The following is a 24,230-nucleotide window of genomic DNA, read 5'->3' on the forward strand; positions in this document are numbered from 1 at the left end:
GAGTATGATGGGTCTTGGCATGGATTTCTTTATGTGTATACAGTTTGGAGTTTGTTCAGCTTCTTGAATTTATTGGTTTACGTCTTTTGGGAATTTTTCAGCCATTATTTCTTTGAATACTTTTTCAGCTCTCATTTTCTAACTGTGATGACACAGATGTTCAAACTTTTGTTATAGTCCCACACATTCCTTAGGATCTGTTCATTCCATCCTTCCCTGCCCCCAGTCTATTTTCTTTCCATTGTTCACACCGGATAATTTCTATTGTTCTATCTTCAAGTTCACTAATTCTTTTTTTTTTTTAAAGTTTAATTTTTATTTATTTATTTATTTATGGCTGTGTTGGGTCTTCGTTTTCGTGCGAGGGCTTTCTCTAGTTGCGGCAAGTGGGGGCCACTCTTCATCGCGGTGAGCGGGCCTCTCACTATTGCGGCCTCTCTTGTCGCGGAGCACAGGCTCCAGACGCGCAGGCTCAGTAGTTCTGGCTCACGGGCCTAGTTGCTCCGTGGCATGTGGGATCTTCCCAGACCAGGGCTCGAACCCGTGTCCCCTGCATTGGCAGGCAGATTCTCAACCACTGCGCCACCAGGGAAGCCCTCTTTTTTTTCTTAAACATCTTTTTTAGAGTATAATTGCTTTACAATGGCGTGTCAGTTTCTGCTTTATAACAAAGTGAATCAGTTATACATATACATAAGGCCCCATATCTCTTCCCTCTTGCATCTCCCTCCCTCCCACCCTCCCTATCCCACCCCTCTAGGCGGTCACAAAGCACTGAGCTGATCACCCTGTGCTATGTGGCTGCTTCCCATTAGCTATCTTTTTTACGTTTGGTAGTGTATATATGTCCATGCCACTCTCTCACTTTGTCCCAGCTTAACCTTGCCCCTCCCTGTATCCTCAAGTCCATTCTCTAGTAGATCTGCATCTTTATTCCTGTCTTGCTCTGAGGTTCTTCTGACCATTTTCTTTCTTTCTTTTTTTTTTAGATTCCATATATAATGTGTGTATTTGTTTTTCTCTTTCTGACTTACTTCACTCTGTATGACAGTCTCTAGTTCCATCCAACTCACTACAAATAACTCAGTTTTGTTCCTTTCTATGGCTGAGTAATATTCCATTGTATATATGTGCCACATCTTCTTTATCCATTCATCCGATGATGGACACTTAGGTTGCTTCCATGTCCTGGCTATTGTAAATAGAGCTGCAATGAACATTTTGGTACATGACTCTTTTTGAATTATGGTTTTCTCAGGGTATATGCCCAGTAGTGGGATTGCTGGGTCGTATGGTAGTTCTATTTGTAGTTTTTAAAGGAACCTCCATACTGTTCTCCATAGTGGCTGTATCAATTTACATTCCTGCCAACAGTGCAAGAGGGTTCCCTTTTCTCCACACCCTCTCCAGCATTTACTGTTTGTAGATTTTTTGATGATGGCCATTCTGACTGGTGTGAGATGATATCTCATTGTAGTTTTGCTTTGTATTTCTCTAATGATTAATGATGTTGAGCATTCTTTCATGTGTTTGTTGGCAATGTGTATATCTTCTTTGGAGAAATGTCTATTTAGGTCTTCTGCCCATTTTTGGATTGAGTTGTTTGTTTTTTTGATATTGAGCTGCATGAGCTGCTTGTATGTTTTGGAGATTAAACCTTTGTCAGTTGCTTCATTTGCAAATATTTTCTCCCATTCTGAGGGTTGTCTTTTCGTCTTGTTTATGGTTTTCTTTGCTGTGCAAAAGCTTTTAAGTTTCATTAGTTTCCATTTGTTTATTTTTGTTTTTATTTCCATTTCTCTAGGAGGTGGGTCAAAAAGGATCTTGCTGTGATTTATGTCATAGAGTGTTCTGCTTATGTTTTCCTCTAAGAGTTTGATGGTGTCTGGCCTTACATTTAGGTCTTTAATCCATTTTGAGTTTATTTTTGTGTATGGTGTTAGGGAGTGTTCTAATTTCATTCTTTTACATGTAGCTGTCCAGTTTTCCCAGCACCACTTATTGAAGAGGCTGTCTTTTCTCCACTGTATATTCTTGCCTCCTTTATCAAAGATAAGGTGACCATATGTGCGTGGGTTTATCTCTGGGCTTTCTATCCTGTTCCATTGATCTCTATTTCTGTTTTTTGTGCCAGTACCATACTGTCTTGATTACTGTAGCTTTGTAGTAGAGTCTGGAGTCAGTGAGCCTGATTCCTGCAGCTCCGTTTTTCTTTCTCAAGATTACTTTGGCTCTTCGGGGTCTTTTGTGTTTCCATACAAATTGTGAAATTTTTTGTTCTAGTTCTGTGAGAGTTCACTAATTCTTTCCTCTGTCTCTTCTATTCTGCTGCTGAGCCCATCTATTACTTTCTAAACTTTCAGTTATTGCATTTTTTAGTTTTAAAAATTCCATTTAGTTCTTTTTTATATATTCTATTTCTTTGATGAGACTTTCTTTTTAAAAATTTGTTTCTATTATGTTTGTAATTGCTTATTGAAACATCTTAATGAACATCTATGTCATATTGTTTGTGTCTTTTAGTTGTCATTTCTCATCAAGCAGAGATTTTCCTGGCTTTTGATATGATGACTGATTTTTGATTGAAATCTTGACATTTTGGATAATATGTTATGAGACTCTGGATAGCATTTAAATCTCTTTATTTTTATTATGCTTCTGACACTGCTCTGGCAGTGGTAGGGGAATGCCACTTCATTGCTGCCAGGTGGAATGGAGTCCAGGTTCCTCATTCAGCCTCCATTGACACCTGGGGGTGAGGTTCTCCTCATTAATACCTGGCAAGGTGGGAGTTCTGGCTCTCCCCTATGCCTCTGCTGATACCACCCTGGCTGAGAGGAGCAGGAATGCCTTGTTGTAGTTCTCATGACTGCCACTGGCACCACGATGGGGGAGGGATGCTAGTTACTACTAGATGGCGGTAAAAGTGCTGATTCTCTACTGGGACTCCTCTGATAGCACTCCAGTGGTGAGAAGAGGAGGGGCCCCTTGTTATCACCAGGTGGGCATGAAGTCCTGGCTTTCCATGTAGTCTCCACTGACACTGCATCAAAGGGGCCTTGTTACTTCCCAGTAGGAATGAACGTTCAGGCTCCCAACTTGTCTTTCTCTGACACCATCCTAGCATATTACAGCCTGACAAGGGTGGAAGTTTAACTTTTCCATTTGGCCTTTGTTGGCATGGATGGTGGCTCAATTTTTTCTGTGGGGTTTGCTTGGAGTAGAGTGGTTATTATCTAAAACTTTTCTGTCTTGCAGGGTTGCCCCTTTCCTGGTCCTCTGCCTAGAGAGAGCAGGCTTTTTTTGTTTGCCTTGTCTTTTCTTTTCCTTTCCTTTCCTCTCCTTTTCTTTTCTTTTTTTCCTATACCCATTGATGTTTCCAGGTTTTCAGCTTCTCCAGCACCCAGTATAGGATATATGAAGCAAAACAAAACAGAACAAAACCTCAGGGAACTCACTGCTTTGTCATTCCTTGGGTTCTGAGTTCTATAGGCAGTCTGCCTTCTTCTGTCTACTTTTCAGACTCTTTTTACGTTTGTTTTATAACCAGTGTCCAGGGTTTTAAACTGTACTTAGCAGGAGAAATAGGGAGAAGTACACCTACCACATCTTTCTAGAAACAGAAGTCTCACTCAGTTTGTTTTTAAACTTCATTTTATTATGGAAAAATTTAAACATACACAAAGGTAGAGAAATTAGTAGAATGAATCCCCTTTACTCAGCTTCAACAATTTTCAATGTTTTGCCAATCATGTTTTATTTATTTTCTCCACCCCAAGGTTTGTTGCAGTCTTTTAACTCAAATCCTAGATATAATATTATCTCATTCAATGTGAGTGTGTATCTATAACAGAAAATCGTTTTTTTACATAACCACAATGCCATTATCACAATTTACTAATTAACAATAATTCCTTAATGTAATTAAATCCTAATTCATATTCAAATTTTCCTGATTGTTTCAAGAAGTAGTTTTAAACTTGATTTTTTTTCAAAATAGGACCCAAACCAAATGTAATGTTGCATTTGGTCATTATCTCTCTTAAGTCTCTTTTAAAAATCTTTAAATTTCCTAAGATAGGCACAGAAAGACAAATACTACATGGTGTCACTTATATGTGGAATCTAAAAAAGTCCAACTCATATAGCTGAGAGTAGAAGGGTGGTTTCCAGGGGTTGGAGGGTGGGGGAAATGGGGACATGTTGGTCAAAGGGTACAAAGTTTTAATTATGTAGGATGAATAAGTTCTGGAGATCTAATGTACAGCATGGTCACTATAGTTAATAATGCTGTACTGTATCCTTGATATTTGCTAAGAGAGTAGATCTTAACTGTTCTCACCATTAAAAAAAGGTAACTATGTGAGGTGATGAATATGTTGATTAGCTTCATTGTGGTAATCATTTCACAATGTATACATATATCAAAACATCACATTGTACACCTTAATACATACAATTTTTATTTGTAAATTATACCTCAATAAAGCTATAAAAGAATTTGTAAGTCTCCCATCTTTCTTTTCCTCATTCTCTCTTTTTTTCAATTAAAAATAGACTTTAATTTTTAGAGCAGTTTTAAGTTTACAGCAAAATTGAGTGAAAGGTACAGAAAATTTCCATATACCCCCATCCCTCACATATGCATAACCTCCCCCATTATCAACAGCCCCCACCAGAGTGGTACATTTGTTATAATTGATGAACTTACATTGACATATCATGATCACCCAGAGTCCATAGTTTACATTAAGGTTCATTCTTGGTGTTGTACACACTTTGGGTTTGGATAAACTTATAATGACATGTATCCACAATTATAGTATCATACAGAGTATTTTCAATGCTCTAAAATCCTTGGGGCTCAGCCTATTCATTCCTGCCTCTCCCTAACCCCTGGCAACCACTGATCTTTTTACTGTCTCCATAGTTTTTCCTTTTCCAGGGTGTCATATAGTGGAATCATACAGTATTAGTTTACCTTGTAGTTGTTGTTGTTTTATTTAAACATTTATTGTTTTACTCATCTTCTTTTAAATGCCATTTATCATTTAAAAATGGGTCATTTTTCCTATAAAAAATTCCACATTCTGGATTTTGCTGATTGTTTCTTAGTGGTGACACTGAACTTGTTCTTCTACTTCCCATATTCACCATCAACTGGGAATTAGAGCTAGATACTTGATTAGATTTAGGTTCAGTTATTTTATTTTTGGCATCAATATATAATAGGTGATGCTGTATGATTCCTACTGCATCACATCAGAAGGCACATAATATCTAGCTGTCCCACTCTTAGTGATGCTAAAATTGATCAGTGGGTTCAGGTGGTATCAACCTGATCCCTCCATTGTAAAGTTCCCCATCATCATTTGCCTAATCTTTTCTTTTAATCCATTCATGATCATTGCCCTAGATTAGTGGTTCTCAACCAGAGATGATTTTGTCCCCCAGGGGACATTTAACGATGTCTGAAGACATTTTTGATTGTCACAACTGGGTGTGTGTGTGTGGTACTAATAGCATCTAGGGAGTAGGGACCAGAGATGCTGCTAAAAATCCTACAATGCATAGATAGTCCCCAAATAAGGAATTATCTGGCCCCAAATGTCAGTAGGGCTGGGGACGAGAAACCATGGCCTAGATTTATTATTTCACTAGGGATTATAAATAGTGATATAGTAATTCTATCATTCCTTCTGCATTTGCTATCTGGAATTATTGCATAAAGAAGAATATCACTAACTATGGGAAAGGTGGGATAAGTTCTTAATTTTTATCTTTATTAATTTTTGCAACAATAATTTGGTGCCCTAGCATCACCCAGGGGTGACCAATGTTTTTTTTGTTTTTTGGTTTTTTAAATTTATTTTTGGCTGTGTTGGGTCTTCATTGCTGCATGTGAGATTTCTCTAGTTGCGGCGAGTGGGAGCTACCCTTTTTTGCGGTGCGCTGGCTTCTCATTGTAGCAGCTTCTCTTGTTGTGGAGCACGGGCTCTAGGCACGTGGGCTTCAGTAGTTGCAGCACGTGGTCTCAGTAGTTGTGGCTCGTGATCTCTAGAGCGCAGGCTCAGTAATTGTGGTGCACGGGCTTAGTCGCTCCGCGGCACGTGGGATCCTCCCGGACCAGGGATTGAACCCGTGTCCCCTGCATTGGCAGGCGGATTCTTAACCACTGCACCACCAGGGAAGTCCCACCAATGTTTTTTTTGTTTGTTTGTTTGTTTTAAAATTATTTATTTGTTTATTTATGGCTCTGTTGGGTCTTCGTTTCTATGCGAGGGCTTGCTCTGGTTGCGGCAAGTGGGGACCACTCTTCATCGCGGTGCGCGGGCCTCTCACTATCACGGTCTCTCTTGTTTCCGAGCACAGGCTCCAGATGCGCAGGCTCAGTAATTGTGGTTCATGGGCCTAGTTGCTCCGCGGCATGTGGGATCTTCCCGGACCTGGGCTCGAACCCGTGTCCCCTGCATTGGCAGGCAGATTCTCAACCAGGGCGCCACTAGGGAAGCCCCCCACCAATGTTTTTTAATGTCATTATGAACTCATATTTTATACATTTGATGGTTGATTAATTGCAGATTTTTTGATGCTCTAATTGTCCAATATAGGCAAATGGGAACTCCCCTTCATCTTGAATCCTGTGTTCTTTTGACATGACTACTTTAGTCTTTGATATCTTCCTTGCTCTTTGACAAAAAAAAGATGTCCCAGGATCATTTTGTACATTTCCTGTTAAATACCTTTAAACAATTATTTCTTCAAGGAAGATTGGTTCCTTTTGGTAGGAAATGAGATTTAGAGACCACAGTCTAGGCATTAAATATATACATTGCTAGTAGGTTGTCATTGCTGCTATATCTTTTCAGTGGACAAAGCTAGGAAATATTTATTTTTAGAAAGAGAAAAATAAATAAATCATAAGTTCATAATGTTTCTGTAAATATTTGTATTTCCTCATCTTTCTTACACAAAAGCTAACATACTACTATATATATAATATTCTATACTTTGCTTTTTCCACTTAACAATATATCCCAAATATTACTCCTAAATATTATATAGAAATCTATCTCATTCCATAGTATTCCATTTCATTTTATTAAAATTTTTTCCCAGCTTTCCATTTTATGGCTCCAGTATAATTTATTCAACTGGTTCCCTAGTGGTGGACATTTGTTTTCTCCCAGTCTTTTGTTATTTCACATAGTGTTGCCCTGTGCATATGTCATTTTGCATTTTGTGCATAGTGTTGCCCTTTGTGCAGAGTGTTGCCTTGTGTATGTGTCATTGTACTTTTGCTGGTGTATGTTTGGTTTAGATTCCTAGGAGTGGGACTACTGAGTCAAATAGTGAGTGCATATGTAATCTTGCTAGACATTGCTAAACTCCCCTCTGCTGAGGTTATATAATTTTGTCTATATTGCTTTTTGTGGTTTTAAAAAGGAATGATACTTGCAACTAGTAGATAAATAGATCTTGGTGATCTAATGCACAGTGTAGTGAATATAGACAACAATATTGTATTATAATCATCAAACTTGCTAAGAGACTAGATCTTAATTATTCCAACCACAGGAAAGAAATGATAATTATGTGATGTGATAGAGGTGCTAACTATCTCTACAATGGCAATCCTATTACAATATATAAATGCATCAGATCAACACATTGTATACCTCAAATTGACACAATGTGGTATGTCAAATATATTTCAATAAAAATAAATGAAATAAATAAGAATTTAAAAAATAAAAATAGGAATAAGGTTTTGAAACAGAGGAGAAAGTGTGATTAAGATTTTTAAGTACCAGTTTTGGTACAATACTACAAGATCTACCCTTCCCACCGTTTGAACTTGAAAGAGACATTTAGGACAAGCACAGGAAGTCAGATTCCACACTTTGGTGAAAAAAATGGGAGAATATGTTCTTCATTGTGCCTCTGTCTAAACTCAGACCCAGGGCCATGCTATATTCCACAGGGCCAACCTCCAGCACTGGAAACAGATTTTGGGATTCCAGTGTTTTTCTAAAAGGCAGAGGTAAGATAGGTGGTTGGCCAGATGTGCACCAGCATGCAGGAGGCTGTTCAGAGCCCATGTTATGAAGCAGAGAGGTAAGGAATCAAAAGTATAAGTCATTGCAGCAACACGGACGGACCTAGAGATTATCATACCAGGTGAAGTAAGTCAGACAGAGAAAGACAAATATCATATCACTTATATGTGGAACCTAAAAAAAATGATACAAATGAACTGATTTACAAAGCAGAAACAGATTCACAGACATAGAAACCAAATTTATGGTTACCAGAGAGGAAAGGGCAGGGGTAGGGATAAATTAGGAGTTTGGGATTAGTAGATACAAACTCATACAAACTACTATATATAAAATAGATAAATAACAAGGACCTACTGTACAGCACAAGGAACTATACTCAATACCTCGTAATAACCTATAATGGAAAAGAATCTGAGAAAATAATATATTATATATATGTATAACTGAATCACTTTGCTGTACGCGTGAAACTAACACAACATTGTAAATCAACTATAACTCAATACAAAAAAAGAAAGAAAAAACATATAAGTCAAATGGGGCAGCAGTCTGAAGAGGTATAGCCAGAGTTGCTGAAGACTGAGGGAAGCTAAGAAACAGACTACTGGAAGCAATATGTGGTGAAAACTGGGAAAATGGCTGGTTAGCATATGATGCAGTATATAACCTACATCTTTGCTGTCATCCCTCACAAGCCTGACTTTGCTCTCTCTATGAGCCTTTCCTTTCTTTCAGCCAAAAAAAGGCCTGGGCCATTGGAATCACATGGGTGAGGCTACCCAGGGCTCGATGTGTGCTTGAAGAAGGCCTTAACTTCCATTCTCTGCCCCCTTCCACACCACTAGGCCTGCTGCTTCCTTTTGTAGGGCTTGCATCTCCTGGAAGCCTGTGGTGGATCCTGATGAGCCTATCACTTAGTTCCCTGGTTGCTGGTATGGCTCTGGGGATGTGGGGTGCAAGGCCCTGTCCTGCTACAACGATGAGCAGGGCTGCTGAGATGGCTATCTTGGTCATTATGACCAGGCCAGGAGGCTGGCTATTCCTGAACTTAGGGCAGCTTGGCATGGCCCAAATGGGATGGGAAGAGCCCACCTGACCAGCTCCCAGACCTAAGGGCCTTAGTGCTGAGTGAACTTGCCTTTTTCCCTTTCTTTAGCCCAGTGAAGACTCGCGGACCACTAGTGGGACGTCAGGGGCCTGGACAAAGTAGGTGTCAGATGTCTTATTGTTGATAGTAGATATATTCTGAATGGGAACAGGTATAGAAGCAGAGAGTAAGCATGAGCAAATTCAAGGTACTTATTGTTTTTGTGCCTTGGTTTCATTTGTACAGTGAGAATAATATTGGGACCTACCTCATCAGGGTGTTATGAAGTTTAAATAACTTAGTAAAGTACTTATCAAATAGGGGTGCCTGGAGTATCATAAACAATCAATAAATGTTAGTTACTTTTACTGTTATTTGATTATAATTATTGTATGTAAATCATAAATTATATCATGTCATTCCCTTGCTAAACCCCCAATGATTCCCATCATAATTGGGATAATATTCAAATCCTATACAATGGCCTATGAGGCTCCAGGTGATCTTGTCCCTGCCTACATCTCTATACTCATCATCTTGTACCACTCTCCGTCTTCCAAATTCAAGCCAATCTGGCCATATTTTCATTTCTTAAAATCATCAAGCTGTTTGTCTCAGGACCTTGCACTTGCTCTACATGTTTATACTCAGAAAAACAAAACAAAACAACCACAAAAAACCTGAGAAACTAAAAATCCAGAATCCATAAAGTTTGTGAATCTTGACTACATAATAATATTAAACACCATATGGTGAAAAAATGAAATAAAATACAATAGTTAAATGATAATTGGGAAAATAAACATATGACAGCCAAAGGACTAATACCTAATAATCTAAACTCTAGATTCCAACTGCTGGGTTTGAATCCCAGGTACATCATTTACCAGCTGTGTCACCTTGGGTTTCATTCAATCTCTCTATGCCTCAGTTTCCTCATCTGTAAAATGGGGATTTTTAACAACACCTACTTCTTAATATTGTAGTGAGGGTTAACCAGTTTAGTAGAACGACTCTTGGTATACTTCAAGCACCATGTAAGTTTTACTTATTATTAGGGTTACTAAGAAGCCAAAAGAAAACTAGGCAAAGGATGTAAACAGGCATTTCACACACAAAAAAGGTAATACAAAATAATCAATAAACCTGAAAATATGGTTGACTTCACTCATGATGAAAAGCATTAACTTGTTTATTTCACATGTATTTACATATGTTTTAAGTGCCAAAGAGGCATTGGGAATAGAATAGTGAACATCTTACTCTCATGGAGTTTACATTATAGTAATTGTGTGTGTGTGTGTGTGTGTGTGTGTGTGTAGTATTTAATACATCATGTGGTAATAGTGTTTTGAAGAAAAATAAAGCAGGGATGGGGTGTCATTTTATATAGAGGCCAAGGAAGGACTCTGAGATAAGGTGATAGTTAAGCAGTGATCTGAAGAAGTGAGGGAGAAAGCCATGAGGATTTCTAGGGCTAGAGCTTTCCAAGCAGAGTGAACAATAAGGGCACAGGCTTGGAAGCAGGAGCCAGCTTAGCTTATTCAAGGAACAACAGTACGTATAGTTTGTTTGAGGCAAGGCTGAGTTGATAGAAAGTGAAGTCTAAGAGACTGAGGCCAGATTCTACAGGGCTTTACAGGCCAGGATGAGGACCTGGGACTTCACTAAGAGTGAAATGGAAAGCCTGCTGTCACTTGGGAAATGTACTCAGCTACGCATAACAGGGATCCAAATAACAAAGGCTTAAATAGGATGACGTTTCAAGTGTTATATTGATTCTAGGACACATCATTATTTGACGTACCAAGAAAGAGGAAAAAATGCTGGCAAATATAATCCACAAGCTGTCATTCAAAGATTTCAGCGATGTTGAAGCATGAAGAGATGTACCTTTTAGAGTTGGTAACATATGGCATTTTTTTCTCATGTAAGATTAGGTCCTGAGGTAATCAGTTTTTTGGTTGCAAGATGGCTACTCAGCTATAGCCATTAAATCCTCATTTCCAGGAGGAAGAAGGAGAAATGAAGAAGGGGGAAATGCCTTTTATTCTTCCATATTAATTTTGTAAAATTCTCCTCCAAAAAACTCGTTGCAATTTTTATTGGCATTGCCTTGGTTGTGTAGATCAACTTAGAGAGTGCTGCCTAATGTCCAGCATATAGTGCTAAGTTGCTGATCCATACGTATATTACAGTCTCATTTATTTGTCATAAAAAAGATAAGTGTATAAAACATGCTTGTATTTGCATAGAAAATTTCCCAAAGGATACATGACAAACTGTTAATAAGTGGTTATTTCAGGGGAATAGAACTGGGTTTGATTGGCAGGGGAGAGAGGGGCTTTAACTTTTCATGTTATGCCTTCTTTTATCCCCCTTTTAAAAACCACAAATATTGTATATATTACAATATATATACACAATAATATATACAATGTATATATTACAATATATATATACAATAATATATACAATGTATATATTACAATATATATACAATAATATATACAATGTATATATTACAATGTATATATACAATAATATATACAATGTATATATTACAACATATATACAATAATATATACAATGTATATATTACAATATATATATACAATAATATATACAATGTATTATTACTTTTATAATAACAAATATAAACCAGCAACCTTAAAAGTGGAGTGTGTATTACCCTGGGGCTATAGGACTTTCCAAGGGGTAAATAAGCACTTACAGTTTTAAGGGGATCGATTTCTACATCCTCAAATTTCATTTTCATATTTCCTAAAATTGATCTGCCAGAGAACACACTAGCAGTGGAAGAATCAAGCTGGATCTCTTTTTCCATCTCCCTTTTCACAATAGTCCTTTTTGCACTTTACAAAAGAAAAGCATATCTTTGAAAAAATCCTCAGGGAACCAGAGAGACAGTTCCAAACACTGCTGCCGATGGTGAAGAAACAAATTGCTCTAACAAATGAATATATTGGTATCAAATCCTTTTGCAATTCAGATGGCTTCCAGTAAAATTGAAAGCGAACCCAATGGAGCTGTCAGCTGACTAATCATGAAAAATAATTTTGAAGGTAAATCATTGTGTAATTTCCCCCATATATCTTCAAAGGAGTTCAAATACTTGCGTGATATTGCTAAAACAAAATATCCATTCCCATTTACTTATTTATATAAAAGAGGTTTCTGTGTGCTAACGTTTAACCAAAAAAAAGTGGGAAGAGAATTGATGCTGAATCCTGCCTCACTCTAAAAATAAGCAATATTTATCTATGGATACACCAACCTTTTAAAAAAAACGACTTATCTATCTTTAGTAAATTTTTGTTTTTACGTTTAATAATTACCCATCAAAATTTGTAATATGTTTACAATTTTTTGTAATATGTTTACAATTTTTTGATCTATCATATTCCAATACTAATTGTCATGATAACTTGAGCAAAAGTAAATTTTGAACAACACTTAGAGCTTTAGGATCACAGGAACATTTAAAAAGCGTTTAAATAGCAGAATATACACATATTTTTGCTGCAGGGAAATACGATAGGATAATCAATAAAATCATTTCAAGTGCAAAAATATATATCATAAAGATAAAATTCTGTTAGAAGAATAAAATGGAATTGAGAATCCAGGGAGAAAAGGGAAAATGTGCACCTCCTAACTATCAAAGAAGAGCTCGGTTATGAATTTTTAAAACATGACGGTGGCTCTCAAATCACTAACGTATTTAGGTTTCACTGCTTTCACGTAAAACTGTGACGTTTTGTTTGTGAATGTTAATATCTGTCAGAAATCACATTATTTGCAGCTTGACGTTTTGGATGCAAAATCTGAGATGTCAACCTAAATGTGTGTGAAGGAGCACAACGTTAAAAAATGTTTTAGAGAGCATTTTGATATAAACCAAGTTTTATATAAACATACAAAACAAATATCAGAGGGAGCATCATATACTCTTTTGCCACCTTGTGGCCAGAGTTGTATTCAACCCTAGGCATGGCAACTGTAATGAGGAGGGGGTCTCTTCTTAGGTCAGTCCCTCTGGCTAGCCTTCAGTCAGGTCTTTGTGAGGCAGAGATGGTGGCATTCTCCCAGGACTGAATCCGGACCCATACAAGCACCAAGCATCGAAAGGATTATGCTGACCCCCCCCACCCGCCCCCGCATGTGATTCAGAGCAAAAGCAACATGCAATCAGGAAAGGAATGTAAGGAAGTACAATAAAATTCTGACTTTTCCCATGAGGACTGTTTAAAAAAAATCGAATGTCAAACTGTTCCTGATATTTTTTTCTTGATTCTTTTGTTTTTGGTGTCTCTTCTCTGCTGGTGACCTAGACACTTCCTCAGTCTGCCTTTTGGGGAACCCAGGCCCTGGAGCAAGTGTGTTTGGTACAGCTCCTAGTACAACACCTGGTCTGGGTTGGCGCTTAATAGACATTTGTCGAGTGACTGAATGATGGCAGAGCCGCCCCCTTCCATTCCAGAACATGCTGGACGTGGGGGCTTCTGCAGGAAGATGATCCGTAAAGCAGTCAGGTTGCCATGGTTAGTCTTCAGTGGCAGATAGCCTTGGGTGCACTGAGATCCTTAGGTCTCTTTGATGTCTGTTACTCTGTGGAGGTGGGATGAGAGTATCTCCTGTGCTTCCCCGCCCCCACCCTTGCAGGAGCAGGATTCCTTCAGTGGGTGCTCTAGTTGCAGTTCCTCTTGTTGCAGGCCAAAAAGGGCAGGCATTTATTGGAAGGATGCTGAAAGAGGAGGCACCAGGGCAGCTCTGGGGACCTCAGGTGTATGGGAACCAGCATCCTATCCTCCTTCGGGGCTCCTGATTCCTGACAACCACCTCCTGCTGCTGACCCCAGGAGGTCTAGGCACTTCCCCCTACCTGGAGGAAGGGGCCAGGTGGAGGGGTGATATCCCCCGCTAACCAGGGAGAACTCTGCCACGATGTAATCAGGCAGCACAGCCCCACGGGCCGGGCAGTGCAGCGTGTACTGGGCCAAGGCCAGCTATCACCAGGACTCAGGGGCCAGAGTCTTCCTGGAACACAGTCTCCCTGACTCTCGAGCACGGGCTATCTGCTTCTCCTGAGCCTTGTGCTGACGCCTGCCCTGGGCTGCACTCCCCGGGACCAGCACCTGCGGTCGCTTCCCAACATCCCCCAGCTGCCCAAGACCTAAGCCGCTTGTTCTGGGCTCAGTCTTCGTGGGCCCCTTGGTGCCGCTGCCCACTGCCAGCAGCTCCCAGCGCAGCAGCGCCTCCCAGACGCGTGGCCGCCCACTGCCCCCACCGGTAGCTCCACAGATGGAAAAGCTGCTTTCCCGCCCCTCCCACCTGCTGCCCGCCCCGGGTCTCTGCTAGGGCTTGAGGGTCTTGGGACGGTGTCCTGTAGTTCAGGCCCCTCTCTCAGCCGTAGGGGAGATGGCAGCAGTAGGCATGGCCTTGTTGTGCCTCGTTCCTCCCACTGCTCCCGGGGCGGCTCAGCGTCTGCTGGGCCAAAAGGCCGGCTGCCAAACCCTCAGCCCACCCTTGGCCTTGGGAGCCCGAGGAGAAGGTGACGAGGAGGCGAGGAGCAGGCACAGACTGTGCAGAGCGCCGATAAGATGGGCGTGGGACATGCCTCCTCGGGCCCGGTGGCCTTGGGAGCTCTGCCCCTCTGCATCTGGGGTCCAGGCCTGTCCCAGAATGGAGCTGGGGCTTCATCCTTATGGGGCAGAGCAGAACCTGGGGTGGGCGGGGAGCCTGGGACGGGGATGGGGACACGCTCAGTCTCAGAGATGATGGCCTATCACAGCTTCTGCCAGCGCTCCTCAGGACCCGGCCTCTGGGGGGCCATTTCCCAGCCCCAGGGGCGTTTCTGGACTTGGCTACCCTTCCGTCCCTGGCCCCGCAAGGCTGGGGGAGGATACATGGATGAAGGGAAGGACGAGGAGAGGGGAGGAGACGATGAAGGGGGTCAGAGCAGCGATTGGAGCCGAGAACTGGAAGCGCCTTAAAGAGACTGCGCGGTCCCCGCCCCCCTTCCCGCCAGCCTCAATGAATTAGAGCTGTGTTTCCCAAACTTGCCTGATCATAAGAATCCTCTCGGGCCCTAGTTAAAGATACAGGTTCCGGAGCACGTCCCTTCGAGACTCTGATTCAGTTGGGCTGCGGGTGGAGCCAAGGAATCTGTAATCTTAACACGCTCCCACGTGATTCTCGTGAACAAGCAAGTTTGGGAAATATTGAATTAAAGGAAACGGGGCCTGGCTGCAGAGCGGCCTCCGCTAGAGGGCTACGGCGGGAGGATTCCCGGGGGCGTCGCCTGCTTCCGCCGCCGCCTCCTTCAGTGAAAGTCCCTTTTGGGTCCAGCTGCCACAGCCACCGCGCTCCCTCAGGCCGGGCGGGGGACACCCCAGGTCTGCGTGGCCCCCGCGCCGCCACGCCCAGTGGCCGCCTGAGCCCTGCGAGCAGGGGGAGGAGCCGCCGCCAGTGGAGGCGGAGGAGCAGAGGAGGCGGAGACGGCGGAGACGGCGGAGAAGGCGGAGAGGAAGGTGGAGGCGGAGGCGAAGGTGGAGGGGAAGGTGGAGGCGGCGGGGAAGGTGGAGGCGGCGGGGAAGGTGGACGCCACCGGGAAGGTGGAGACGGCAGGGAAGGTGGACGCTGCCGGGAAGGTGGAGACGGCGGAGGGTCCGGGCCGCCGGGTAGAGCTCAAGCTGGAGCCCGAACCCGAACCCGATCCGGCACGGGAGGCGGAGCAGGGGCCGAAGGGGGAGCCGAAGCAGGAGCCCGAGGATGAGAACCCGGCGCGGAGCGGCGGTGGCGGCGGCAGCGACGAGGTTCCTCTCCCCACCCTTCCCTCCGACCCCTCGCGGCCCCCCGATCCCTCCCCGCGGCGCAGCCGTGCCCCCCGCCGCCGACCCCGGCCGCGGCCGCAGACCCGGCTCCGTACCCCGCCGCAGCCTAGGCCACGGCCCCCGCCCCGGCCCCGGCCCCGGCGCGGCCCTGGGGGCGGATGCCTGGATGTGGATTTCGCTGTGGGTCCACCAGGCTGTTCCCACGTGAACAGCTTTAAGGTGGGAGAGAACTGGAGGCAGGAACTGCGGGTGATCTACCAGTGCTTCGTGTGGTGTGGAACCCCAGAGACCAGGAAAAGCAAGGCAAAGTCGTGCATCTGCCATGTGTGCGGCACCCATTTGAACAGACTCCACTCTTGCCTTTCCTGTGTCTTCTTTGGCTGTTTCACAGAGAAACACATTCATGAGCACGCCGAGACAAAACAACACAACTTAGCTGTAGACCTTTATTACGGAGGTATATACTGCTTTATGTGTAAGGATTATGTATATGACAAAGACATTGAGCAAATTGCCAAAGAAGAGCAAGGGGAAGCTTTGAAATTACAAGCTTCCACCTCAACCGAGGTTTCTCACCAGCAGTGTTCCATGCCAGGCCTCAGTGAGAAATATCCAACCTGGGAGACAACCAAACCCGAGTTAGAACTGCTGGGCCACAACCCAAGGAGAAGAAGAATTACCTCCAGCTTTACCATCGGTTTAAGAGGACTAATCAATCTTGGCAACACGTGCTTTATGAACTGCATCGTCCAGGCCCTTACCCACACTCCGATCCTGAGAGATTTCTTCCTCTCCGACAGGCACAGATGTGAAATGCCAAGTCCCGAGTTGTGTCTGGTCTGTGAGATGTCTTCGCTTTTTCGGGAGTTGTATTCTGGAAATCCATCTCCTCACGTTCCCTATAAATTACTGCACCTGGTGTGGATACACGCACGGCATTTAGCAGGGTACAGGCAACAGGATGCCCATGAGTTCCTCATCGCAGCGTTAGATGTCCTGCACAGGCACTGCAAAGGTGATGATGCCGGGAAGGCAGCCAACAATCCCAACCACTGTAATTGCATCATTGACCAAATCTTCACAGGTGGCCTGCAATCTGATGTTACCTGTCAAGCCTGCCATGGTGTCTCCACCACGATAGACCCATGCTGGGACATCAGTTTGGACTTGCCTGGCTCTTGCACCTCCTTCTGGCCTATGAGCCCAGGGAGGGAGAGCAGTGTGAATGGGGAAAGCCACATACCAGGAATCACCACCCTCACGGACTGCCTGCGAAGGTTTACGAGGCCAGAGCACTTAGGAAGCAGTGCCAAAATCAAGTGCGGTAGTTGCCAAAGCTACCAGGAATCTACCAAACAGCTCACAATGAATAAATTACCTGTCGTTGCCTGTTTTCATTTCAAACGGTTTGAACACTCAGCCAAACAGAGGCGCAAGATCACTACATACATATCCTTTCCGCTGGAGCTGGATATGACACCGTTCATGGCCTCGAGTAAAGAGAGCAGGATGAATGGACAGTTGCAGCTGCCAACCAATAGTGGAAACGACGAGAATAAGTATTCCTTGTTTGCTGTGGTTAATCACCAAGGAACCTTGGAGAGTGGCCACTACACCAGCTTCATCCGGCACCACAAGGACCAGTGGTTCAAGTGTGATGACGCCGTCATCACCAAGGCCAGTATTAAGGACGTTCTGGACAGTGAAGGGTATTTACTGTTCTATCACAAACAGGTCCTGGAACATGAGTCAGAAAAAGTGAAAGAAGTGAATACACAAGCCTACTGAAGTGACACACAGACCTACCTACCTGTAATGGAAGATGACAGCACCCGTACTACAACTGGCATTGAGATTTAAAGGACCTACTTGCATGGCCCACGGGCCTGACAGAGTAAGAATTGAACAGTTCCCAGTGTCTAAAAGGTCCTGATTGGAAGAGAAATAGAAGGGGCGGGAGAAGAGGCTCTAGTCTAAGCAGTCATTTAAAGGAAGATTAAATGGCAGGATGCTCTGGGTGGGGGAGGCAGGAGCAGCGAAATCCTGACACTGGTACATATCCTATATTCCTCCAAAAGATTGTGTGGGAAAGTGTGGGGTGGGAGGGGGGTGGTGTGGGGGGGGGTGTGTGCCCTTGTAACCGTAAAACATCTTTCTCCATGGGTGTTTCAGCTTCAACTGACCAATCACATAACAGTTATATGTCTGGAGGGAAAAAGGAAAAGTTCATACAAATGTAGCCCATTACATATATGGGTATGAAAGTGGAAAAGTGGAGGAGGCAGGGATATCTCATTGACAAACACCTTTGCCAGTTTCTTTGTATTCGTGATTTTTTGTGCTATTAAATGCAGTATTAAACAAAGAAAAGCCCACGTGGGCCTGTGAAACGAGAAAGAAGGGGGCTTTTGTATAAGGGGAGCAATTGCTCCAAAGGTAGAGAAGACAAGAAACACTGTAAGATAAGCAACCAACACAGACAGGCCTCAGCTAAGAGTATAGTGTGTGAGTGTTTTTTTTTTTTTTTTAAAAAAAAGCTGTATGATATACTTGAGCAAATCAATGAACCTCTTTGCGATTGTTTTCTCATCTGTACAATGCAGATAATTCCTACCTTAAAGGGTTACTGTTAAAGATTAAAGGATATAAAATGTGTCAAAGTATAAAGTAAAAAGGCTTGGAACTTTGTAGGGGCTCAGTAAATGTTCGTTGGATCTGAAACTTCTTTGGACCAGGGCCAGAATGCATTAGCGGTGAGGGTCAGCCCTACCTGAGACCCATGGACAGAAGGGACACACATTGTGTCACATGTAGTCACACACACACACACACACACTCTTATAACTCCCTCCCCAGTACTGTCTACTTGGAGGCCCAAGGCAGTGGATCCCACTATTTTCCCTGGGTACAGGGCATCCCAGTCGGTTCCACACCTGGGACTGGGGGGAGAACCACAGCTGTCCCCCCAAAGTCATTATTCTGTCCATTTGGGAAACTGTCATGTTGTTATCATGACTCAGCACCCCAGTGATGGGACTCAGGGCCAGCAGGCTGACAGGCTTCCACGTGAGGGTGTTGGTGGTCTTTGCCCTCCAAAAGCATTATGGGCATAGCTATGTTCACCTACAGGCATAGATCAGGAGAAAGACTGTTTTCCAAAGCTCACTGGTCCACCAGCCCAGGGGTAGTGGGGGAGTGGCATGTTGGCCTCCTCTCTGATTCGCACGGAGGGCAGAGCGGCCTGTGGAGGGCTAAGCTCAAACAGATGGGATGTGCCCAGGACAGGTTAAGCACTGGTGGTGGTTCCTTCTTTTCTCCTTAGCATCAGATACAAAAGGACCTAGTACCTAGAAAATCCTGAGGAGGGAGGAGGGAACTGAATGTTTCAGACCCATGGGGCTTGGATTCACTGGCTCTGGTAAGAGGCTGGGCTCCCCCAGGGCTCCCCAAGTCTACTTCATGGTCAGCTCATTTGGAAATGTATATTTATTTGTGTGGCTGTGGATGCATCCCCAGCTAGCTCATAGGCGTTTTTAGGACAGGGGTTGTGTCTCCTCTTGTACCCTGGGCTGTGTCCTCAGCCCTTAGCACAGACCCTGGCACGTAGTATTTGAAATATTTTCCAGATGGATGAATTAACCAAATCACCTTCCTTTCATAACCAAATTTTCATCATCCCCCCACCCCAAGGCTCATAATCCTCAGGAGAAAATGTAAAAAGTGTTATTTTTGCTATCTTGTAGGCTGGGGGAGAGCAAGAGGTAAGCGGCCTCAGATGCCACTTGGCACCTTCATGCAGGTATCTGACTCCCCTTTGGGATGTGTGGGAGCCCTGCCTGGGAAGACCGCCATGTCCTCCTTCCTCATCTCTGCCACAGGAAGAGTTCAGTCGGGCATGTGCCACCAGATCCTGACTGCTTGCACAGACGCTGTCTTTTACGTTTGTAAAACGTTTTTATTTGGAAATAATTTCAAAGTTACAGGAAAGTTTCAAAAAGAAAAACAAATAGTATAAAGAACAGATTTACCTATTGCTAACATTTTACCCCATTTGCTTTATCGTTTGCATGTATGCACTCCCGTGTGTGTGTGTGTGTGTGTGTGTGTGTGTGTGTGTGTGTGTGTGTGTTGGACCGACTGAGGACAGATAACATCATGGCCCTTTATGCCCGAGTACCTCAGCGTGCACTTCCTAAGAATAGGCATGTTCCCTACATCACAGTATAGTTAGCAGCTTCAGTAAATTAAACATTGGTATAATACTATTATTTACCATTTGTACTCCAGTTTTGTCTGGTGACCCAATAATGTCCTTTATAGCATTTTTCCTCTTCATCACAGGATCTGGTCCAGGACGAGGTATGGCTTTTAGCTGTCATGTCTCTTTAGCCTCCTTTAATCAGGAATATTTTCACAGCCTTTCTGCATCTTGTATGGCATTAGCATTTTTTTAATAGAATATTCTTCATTTTGGGTTTGTCTGATACAGAAACTGTCTTTTAAATACCCTGTACTCAGGAATAGTTCTAAGAGATATGAATGGCGCGAGACTGCTGAAGCTGATCTCCCTGTCTCCACTGGTGGAAGGCACAGACCACCAGAGGGAGCAGCTGTACCTGGCAGTTCCTGACTGAAGCATTCACCTCTGTCTGGAAAACACCATTGTCCCTCAGCAACAGGGGAACCATTCAAGCCCAGCCCTATGCCCCTACCCATCACCAACACTGTTACACTCCAGTGTTGTAACAGCAGCAGGGCTTGCTTTCAGATCACATCTCTGTGGGAACCAGGGCATCATGTATTTGGCAGGTATGTGTTACCCTGAGCTCAAATGCCATTCAGGCATGTTTGAGCATGTCTGGTACATGGGTGGGCACCTCCATGGTTGGGGCCTTTAGGGGGATCAGGAGGTAGCACCCTTGGCACCTTCATCAATATTCCCATGGTGGGTACAGCAGCGGTGGGGTGGCGGGGAGGGCGTAAATACTCCTGAAGCAGCTTCATGGGCAAAGCACACAAAAATGGGGCCCAGAATAAGTGAGGAAGAACATGGGAGATGCCCAAAACAGATTGGTTTGTGACATACTAGGGACTTGCAGACACAATTGGGCTATTTTACATGGGGGCTGGAATTCCTGTGTGAGCAGATGTGGGCAAGAGCTGGTGAAATTTAAGCTAATTCTTTAACTGAGACTCTTTACTTCCACAAGCTGATAAAGCCAGGGAAACTCAGTTCATATGTAGATTTATGATCTGGGCCCAGAAGGGTACAGGCAAAAGATGGGTGCTCACAACTGGGGGCCTTATCCACCCATAGAGCTCAGGATGAAGGACCAAACAATGGGGTACTTACCTTTTACCCACTACACATGCTTCCCACAGTTTCTTGGCCTAAGAAATTGGAAATCCAGTTTCCAGTTGGATTTGGAAATCCAGAACCCTATCACTTCCCATTTCCTGGAGTAGCCAGGTGCTGAAACTTACTCTGGCCTACAGGTCACATTTGGTAACTGCCTCACTTCTTCCCCATCCACAGGGAATCCTGATCAGGGATGCCATCAACCAAGAGGTCTTTTCCAATCAAGAAAAAGCACTGTATAGCACATAGAATTCGACTCAACACATTGTAATCTCTGTAAGAGAATATATAAGACTGGTAAGAATATGGAAAAGAATATATATATGTCTCTCTGTAAGTGAATCAAGTGGATGTACACCAGAAAGACACAGCATTGTAAATCAGCTTTACTCCGCTATAAAAATAAAGATAAATTACAAACAAACAAACAAACAAAAATGGGCCCCATACTACTCATTGTCATAATGCAATAGACCTGGTGCCAGGAACCTATGTTTGCACCAAATGTGTATTTCACACCCAGAAACAAAGGCCCTGGTCCTCTGAGAGTATGTAGCCGAGCACCCACAGTAGTGTGTCATTTACACACTGACCTTCCCCTGCAGGTGACCTAATGCTACTTTTAAACTCTTGCATTGAAGCATATCAAATATACAGGAAATACACATATCATCAGGGTACAACTTCATGAATTTCTACAAAATGAACACACCTCTGTAAACAGCACTCAGATCAAGAAATAGAACGTTACCCATAAGTCAGGCCCCCTTTCTGCTTCCTTATAGTCAATAACCCCAAAGGGTAATCCCTATTCTGACTTTCTTCACTGTAGATTAGTGTTGCCTTTTAAAGTGCCATCTATAAAAGGAACTGTTCAGTATGTACGCTTTTGTGTCTGGCCTCTTTTGCTCAACATTATTTTATGAGCTTCAGATCTGAAGTCTTGTTGTCAAGAAAAATTATGTAGCGTGTCATTATTTCTGCCTAATGAACTAAAAGTAAGGATTCCCTAGTCTTCCTAGTGATTTCTCACTTATTGAACCAATTCAAAGGGACCCAGGCCATTGCAAAGTTGGACCTTGAGAGGGTCTTTAATCACCTTCATGTACAAGAAAACAGTGGATGGAAAACAGCCTGCCAGATAAGTTTGGGCACCCAGAAATGTTAATTTTGGGCAATACTCCAACCCTGTTCCAATAGCTCCTGAATGCGATACTCTATTCTAGTGAGGCCTCAAACTTAAACGTGCATCAGAATCACCTAGAGGGCTTGTTAACACGCAGCTTGCTGGGTCCTACCCCCAGAGTTTCTGATTTCAGTAATCCTGGGATGGGGGCAGCATTGAGAATTTGCATTTCAAACACATTCCCAGTTGATGCTCATGCTTCTGGCTCTGGGACCACATTCTGAGGACCACATTCAATTTGTTTTCATACTGTGGTACTTGGTGCCCAAGGAATCTATGAAGATGGCCCTGGAGAACACCTTGGGGAGCTAGAGGAGGGGCAAATTGGTGAGAATCAGGAACTCTGAAATATAAAATCAATAAGAGGGCGTTATTGATTTTATATTTGGGGGTTCCAAGTAATATCTGAAGAAAGAGTTCTGCTACTAAAATTTTGTGAAGTTGAAAATCACTCTGCTAAGGAACTTTAGACCCCAGGGGAGTGATGTATTTAAACTACATAGGTGGTATATCCGGAGAATGATCCAACATGCTACAGAGACCTGGCCTCATATGTACCCTTAATCTAGATGGTCCTGAGGGGGACTTAATTTCCTTGGAACTCAGAGAAGTGCATAATTATGAGGATGGATGTGATAAGAGAAAATGCTTAAGTATAACTACAGCGCAAAATCATGTGTATAAAGTATGATTTTCTTCTGGCAATATAGCACACTAAGACGACATGAATAGCGCCCCCTCCTCAACTACAAACACATAGTAACACTAGATAAACTGTAACAAAAATTTTAATTTATAGCTGAGCTTAAAAAAACAAAAGGTAAAATCTCCAGAGAAAAAAGAAAAAGCCAGTCTAGTAATTGTAAACAGACACTGCAATAACCTATTTGTGGTATTGGTTCTAGATATCAGGCCGTAGGGGCTAGGGGCTCAAAGCCGCGAATCTAGTGCTCATGCAGGTACTGGCAACACAGCCTCAGGTCCACCAGAGGCAGAGAAGCTGTAATTAAAGCCTCTGGATAAAGCCCTTAGTAGCTTCTCTGTTCATTAAAAAGGGGTTTGGAGAGTAAGCCATGAAAAGTCTTATGCTCTCTCTGGAGCCACAAGAAGAAATAAAAATCCCAGGCCTATGTCATATGTGGATATGGGGTCTAAATTTACCCTACTGTGTATTATGGGAATCACATGCTGAAAAATTAAAACAAAAATTGGAGCAGAACAATTCAAACCTCTAGAACCTCAGCAAAAGCAAACACATTTTTACAATACTGGGCACATAGAATCCCACAGAAAAAGACAATATCTGCCCAAGATGTACTCAGAAACAAACAATAAAAAGATTGTACTTGTAAAGAAATGACATGCCATGAAGGTGAGTCACCAGCTGCCACAAGGAGGAGAAATAGTACTCCCAAGAAATACTGATGAGATGAACTTCTACTCTTTTTTTTTTTGAGAGTGGAATAAGGACGTTTTCAGAAGAAATAAACCTAAGAAAGTTTAGCAATAATAGACTTAACTAAAATAACTACTGAAAGATATACTTCAGGAAGAAGGAAATTGAAATTGGAGAGGAGGAATGAATAGGAGGCAAGGAACAGTGAACAAAAATTGGTAAACATGGGGCAATCTAAATAAGCATTAAGTGCATAAAACAATAATGTTGAATCATTTGGAGG

General features: G+C 43.0%; 1 protein-coding gene and 1 long non-coding RNA gene across 5 annotated transcripts; one reads left to right on the top strand and one right to left on the bottom strand.

Annotated features, from left to right (window-relative positions):
* Positions 1 to 291: 291 nt before the first annotated feature.
* LOC309620059 lies at positions 292 to 15,725 on the bottom strand. The gene is made up of 2 exons (XR_014239408.1): positions 15,237 to 15,725; positions 292 to 6,878 (listed from the first exon to the last, which is right to left on the bottom strand). It is a non-coding gene; the product is annotated as an uncharacterized lncRNA (long non-coding RNA).
* USP27X (ubiquitin specific peptidase 27 X-linked) lies at positions 15,649 to 23,398 on the top strand. Of its 4 annotated transcripts, none has more exons than XM_082376026.1 (4): positions 15,649 to 17,900; positions 19,750 to 19,946; positions 20,525 to 20,815; positions 21,543 to 23,398. In XM_082376026.1, exon 1 carries the CDS (start codon positions 16,478 to 16,480, stop codon positions 17,792 to 17,794), a length of 1,317 nt encoding a protein of 438 aa, XP_082232152.1. In that variant the 5' UTR covers positions 15,649 to 16,477; the 3' UTR covers positions 17,795 to 17,900; positions 19,750 to 19,946; positions 20,525 to 20,815; positions 21,543 to 23,398. The 4 variants fall into 4 exon arrangements, with proteins under 4 accessions (XP_082232152.1, XP_082232154.1, XP_082232153.1 ...); XM_082376028.1 differs by having other exon boundaries at positions 19,750 to 19,805; XM_082376027.1 differs by having other exon boundaries at positions 19,750 to 19,767.
* Positions 23,399 to 24,230: the final 832 nt, after the last annotated feature.

Source organism: Balaenoptera borealis (assembly GCF_965194805.1).
Source record: "Balaenoptera borealis genome assembly, chromosome: X".
Classification (NCBI taxonomy): Eukaryota; Metazoa; Chordata; class Mammalia; order Artiodactyla; family Balaenopteridae; genus Balaenoptera; species Balaenoptera borealis.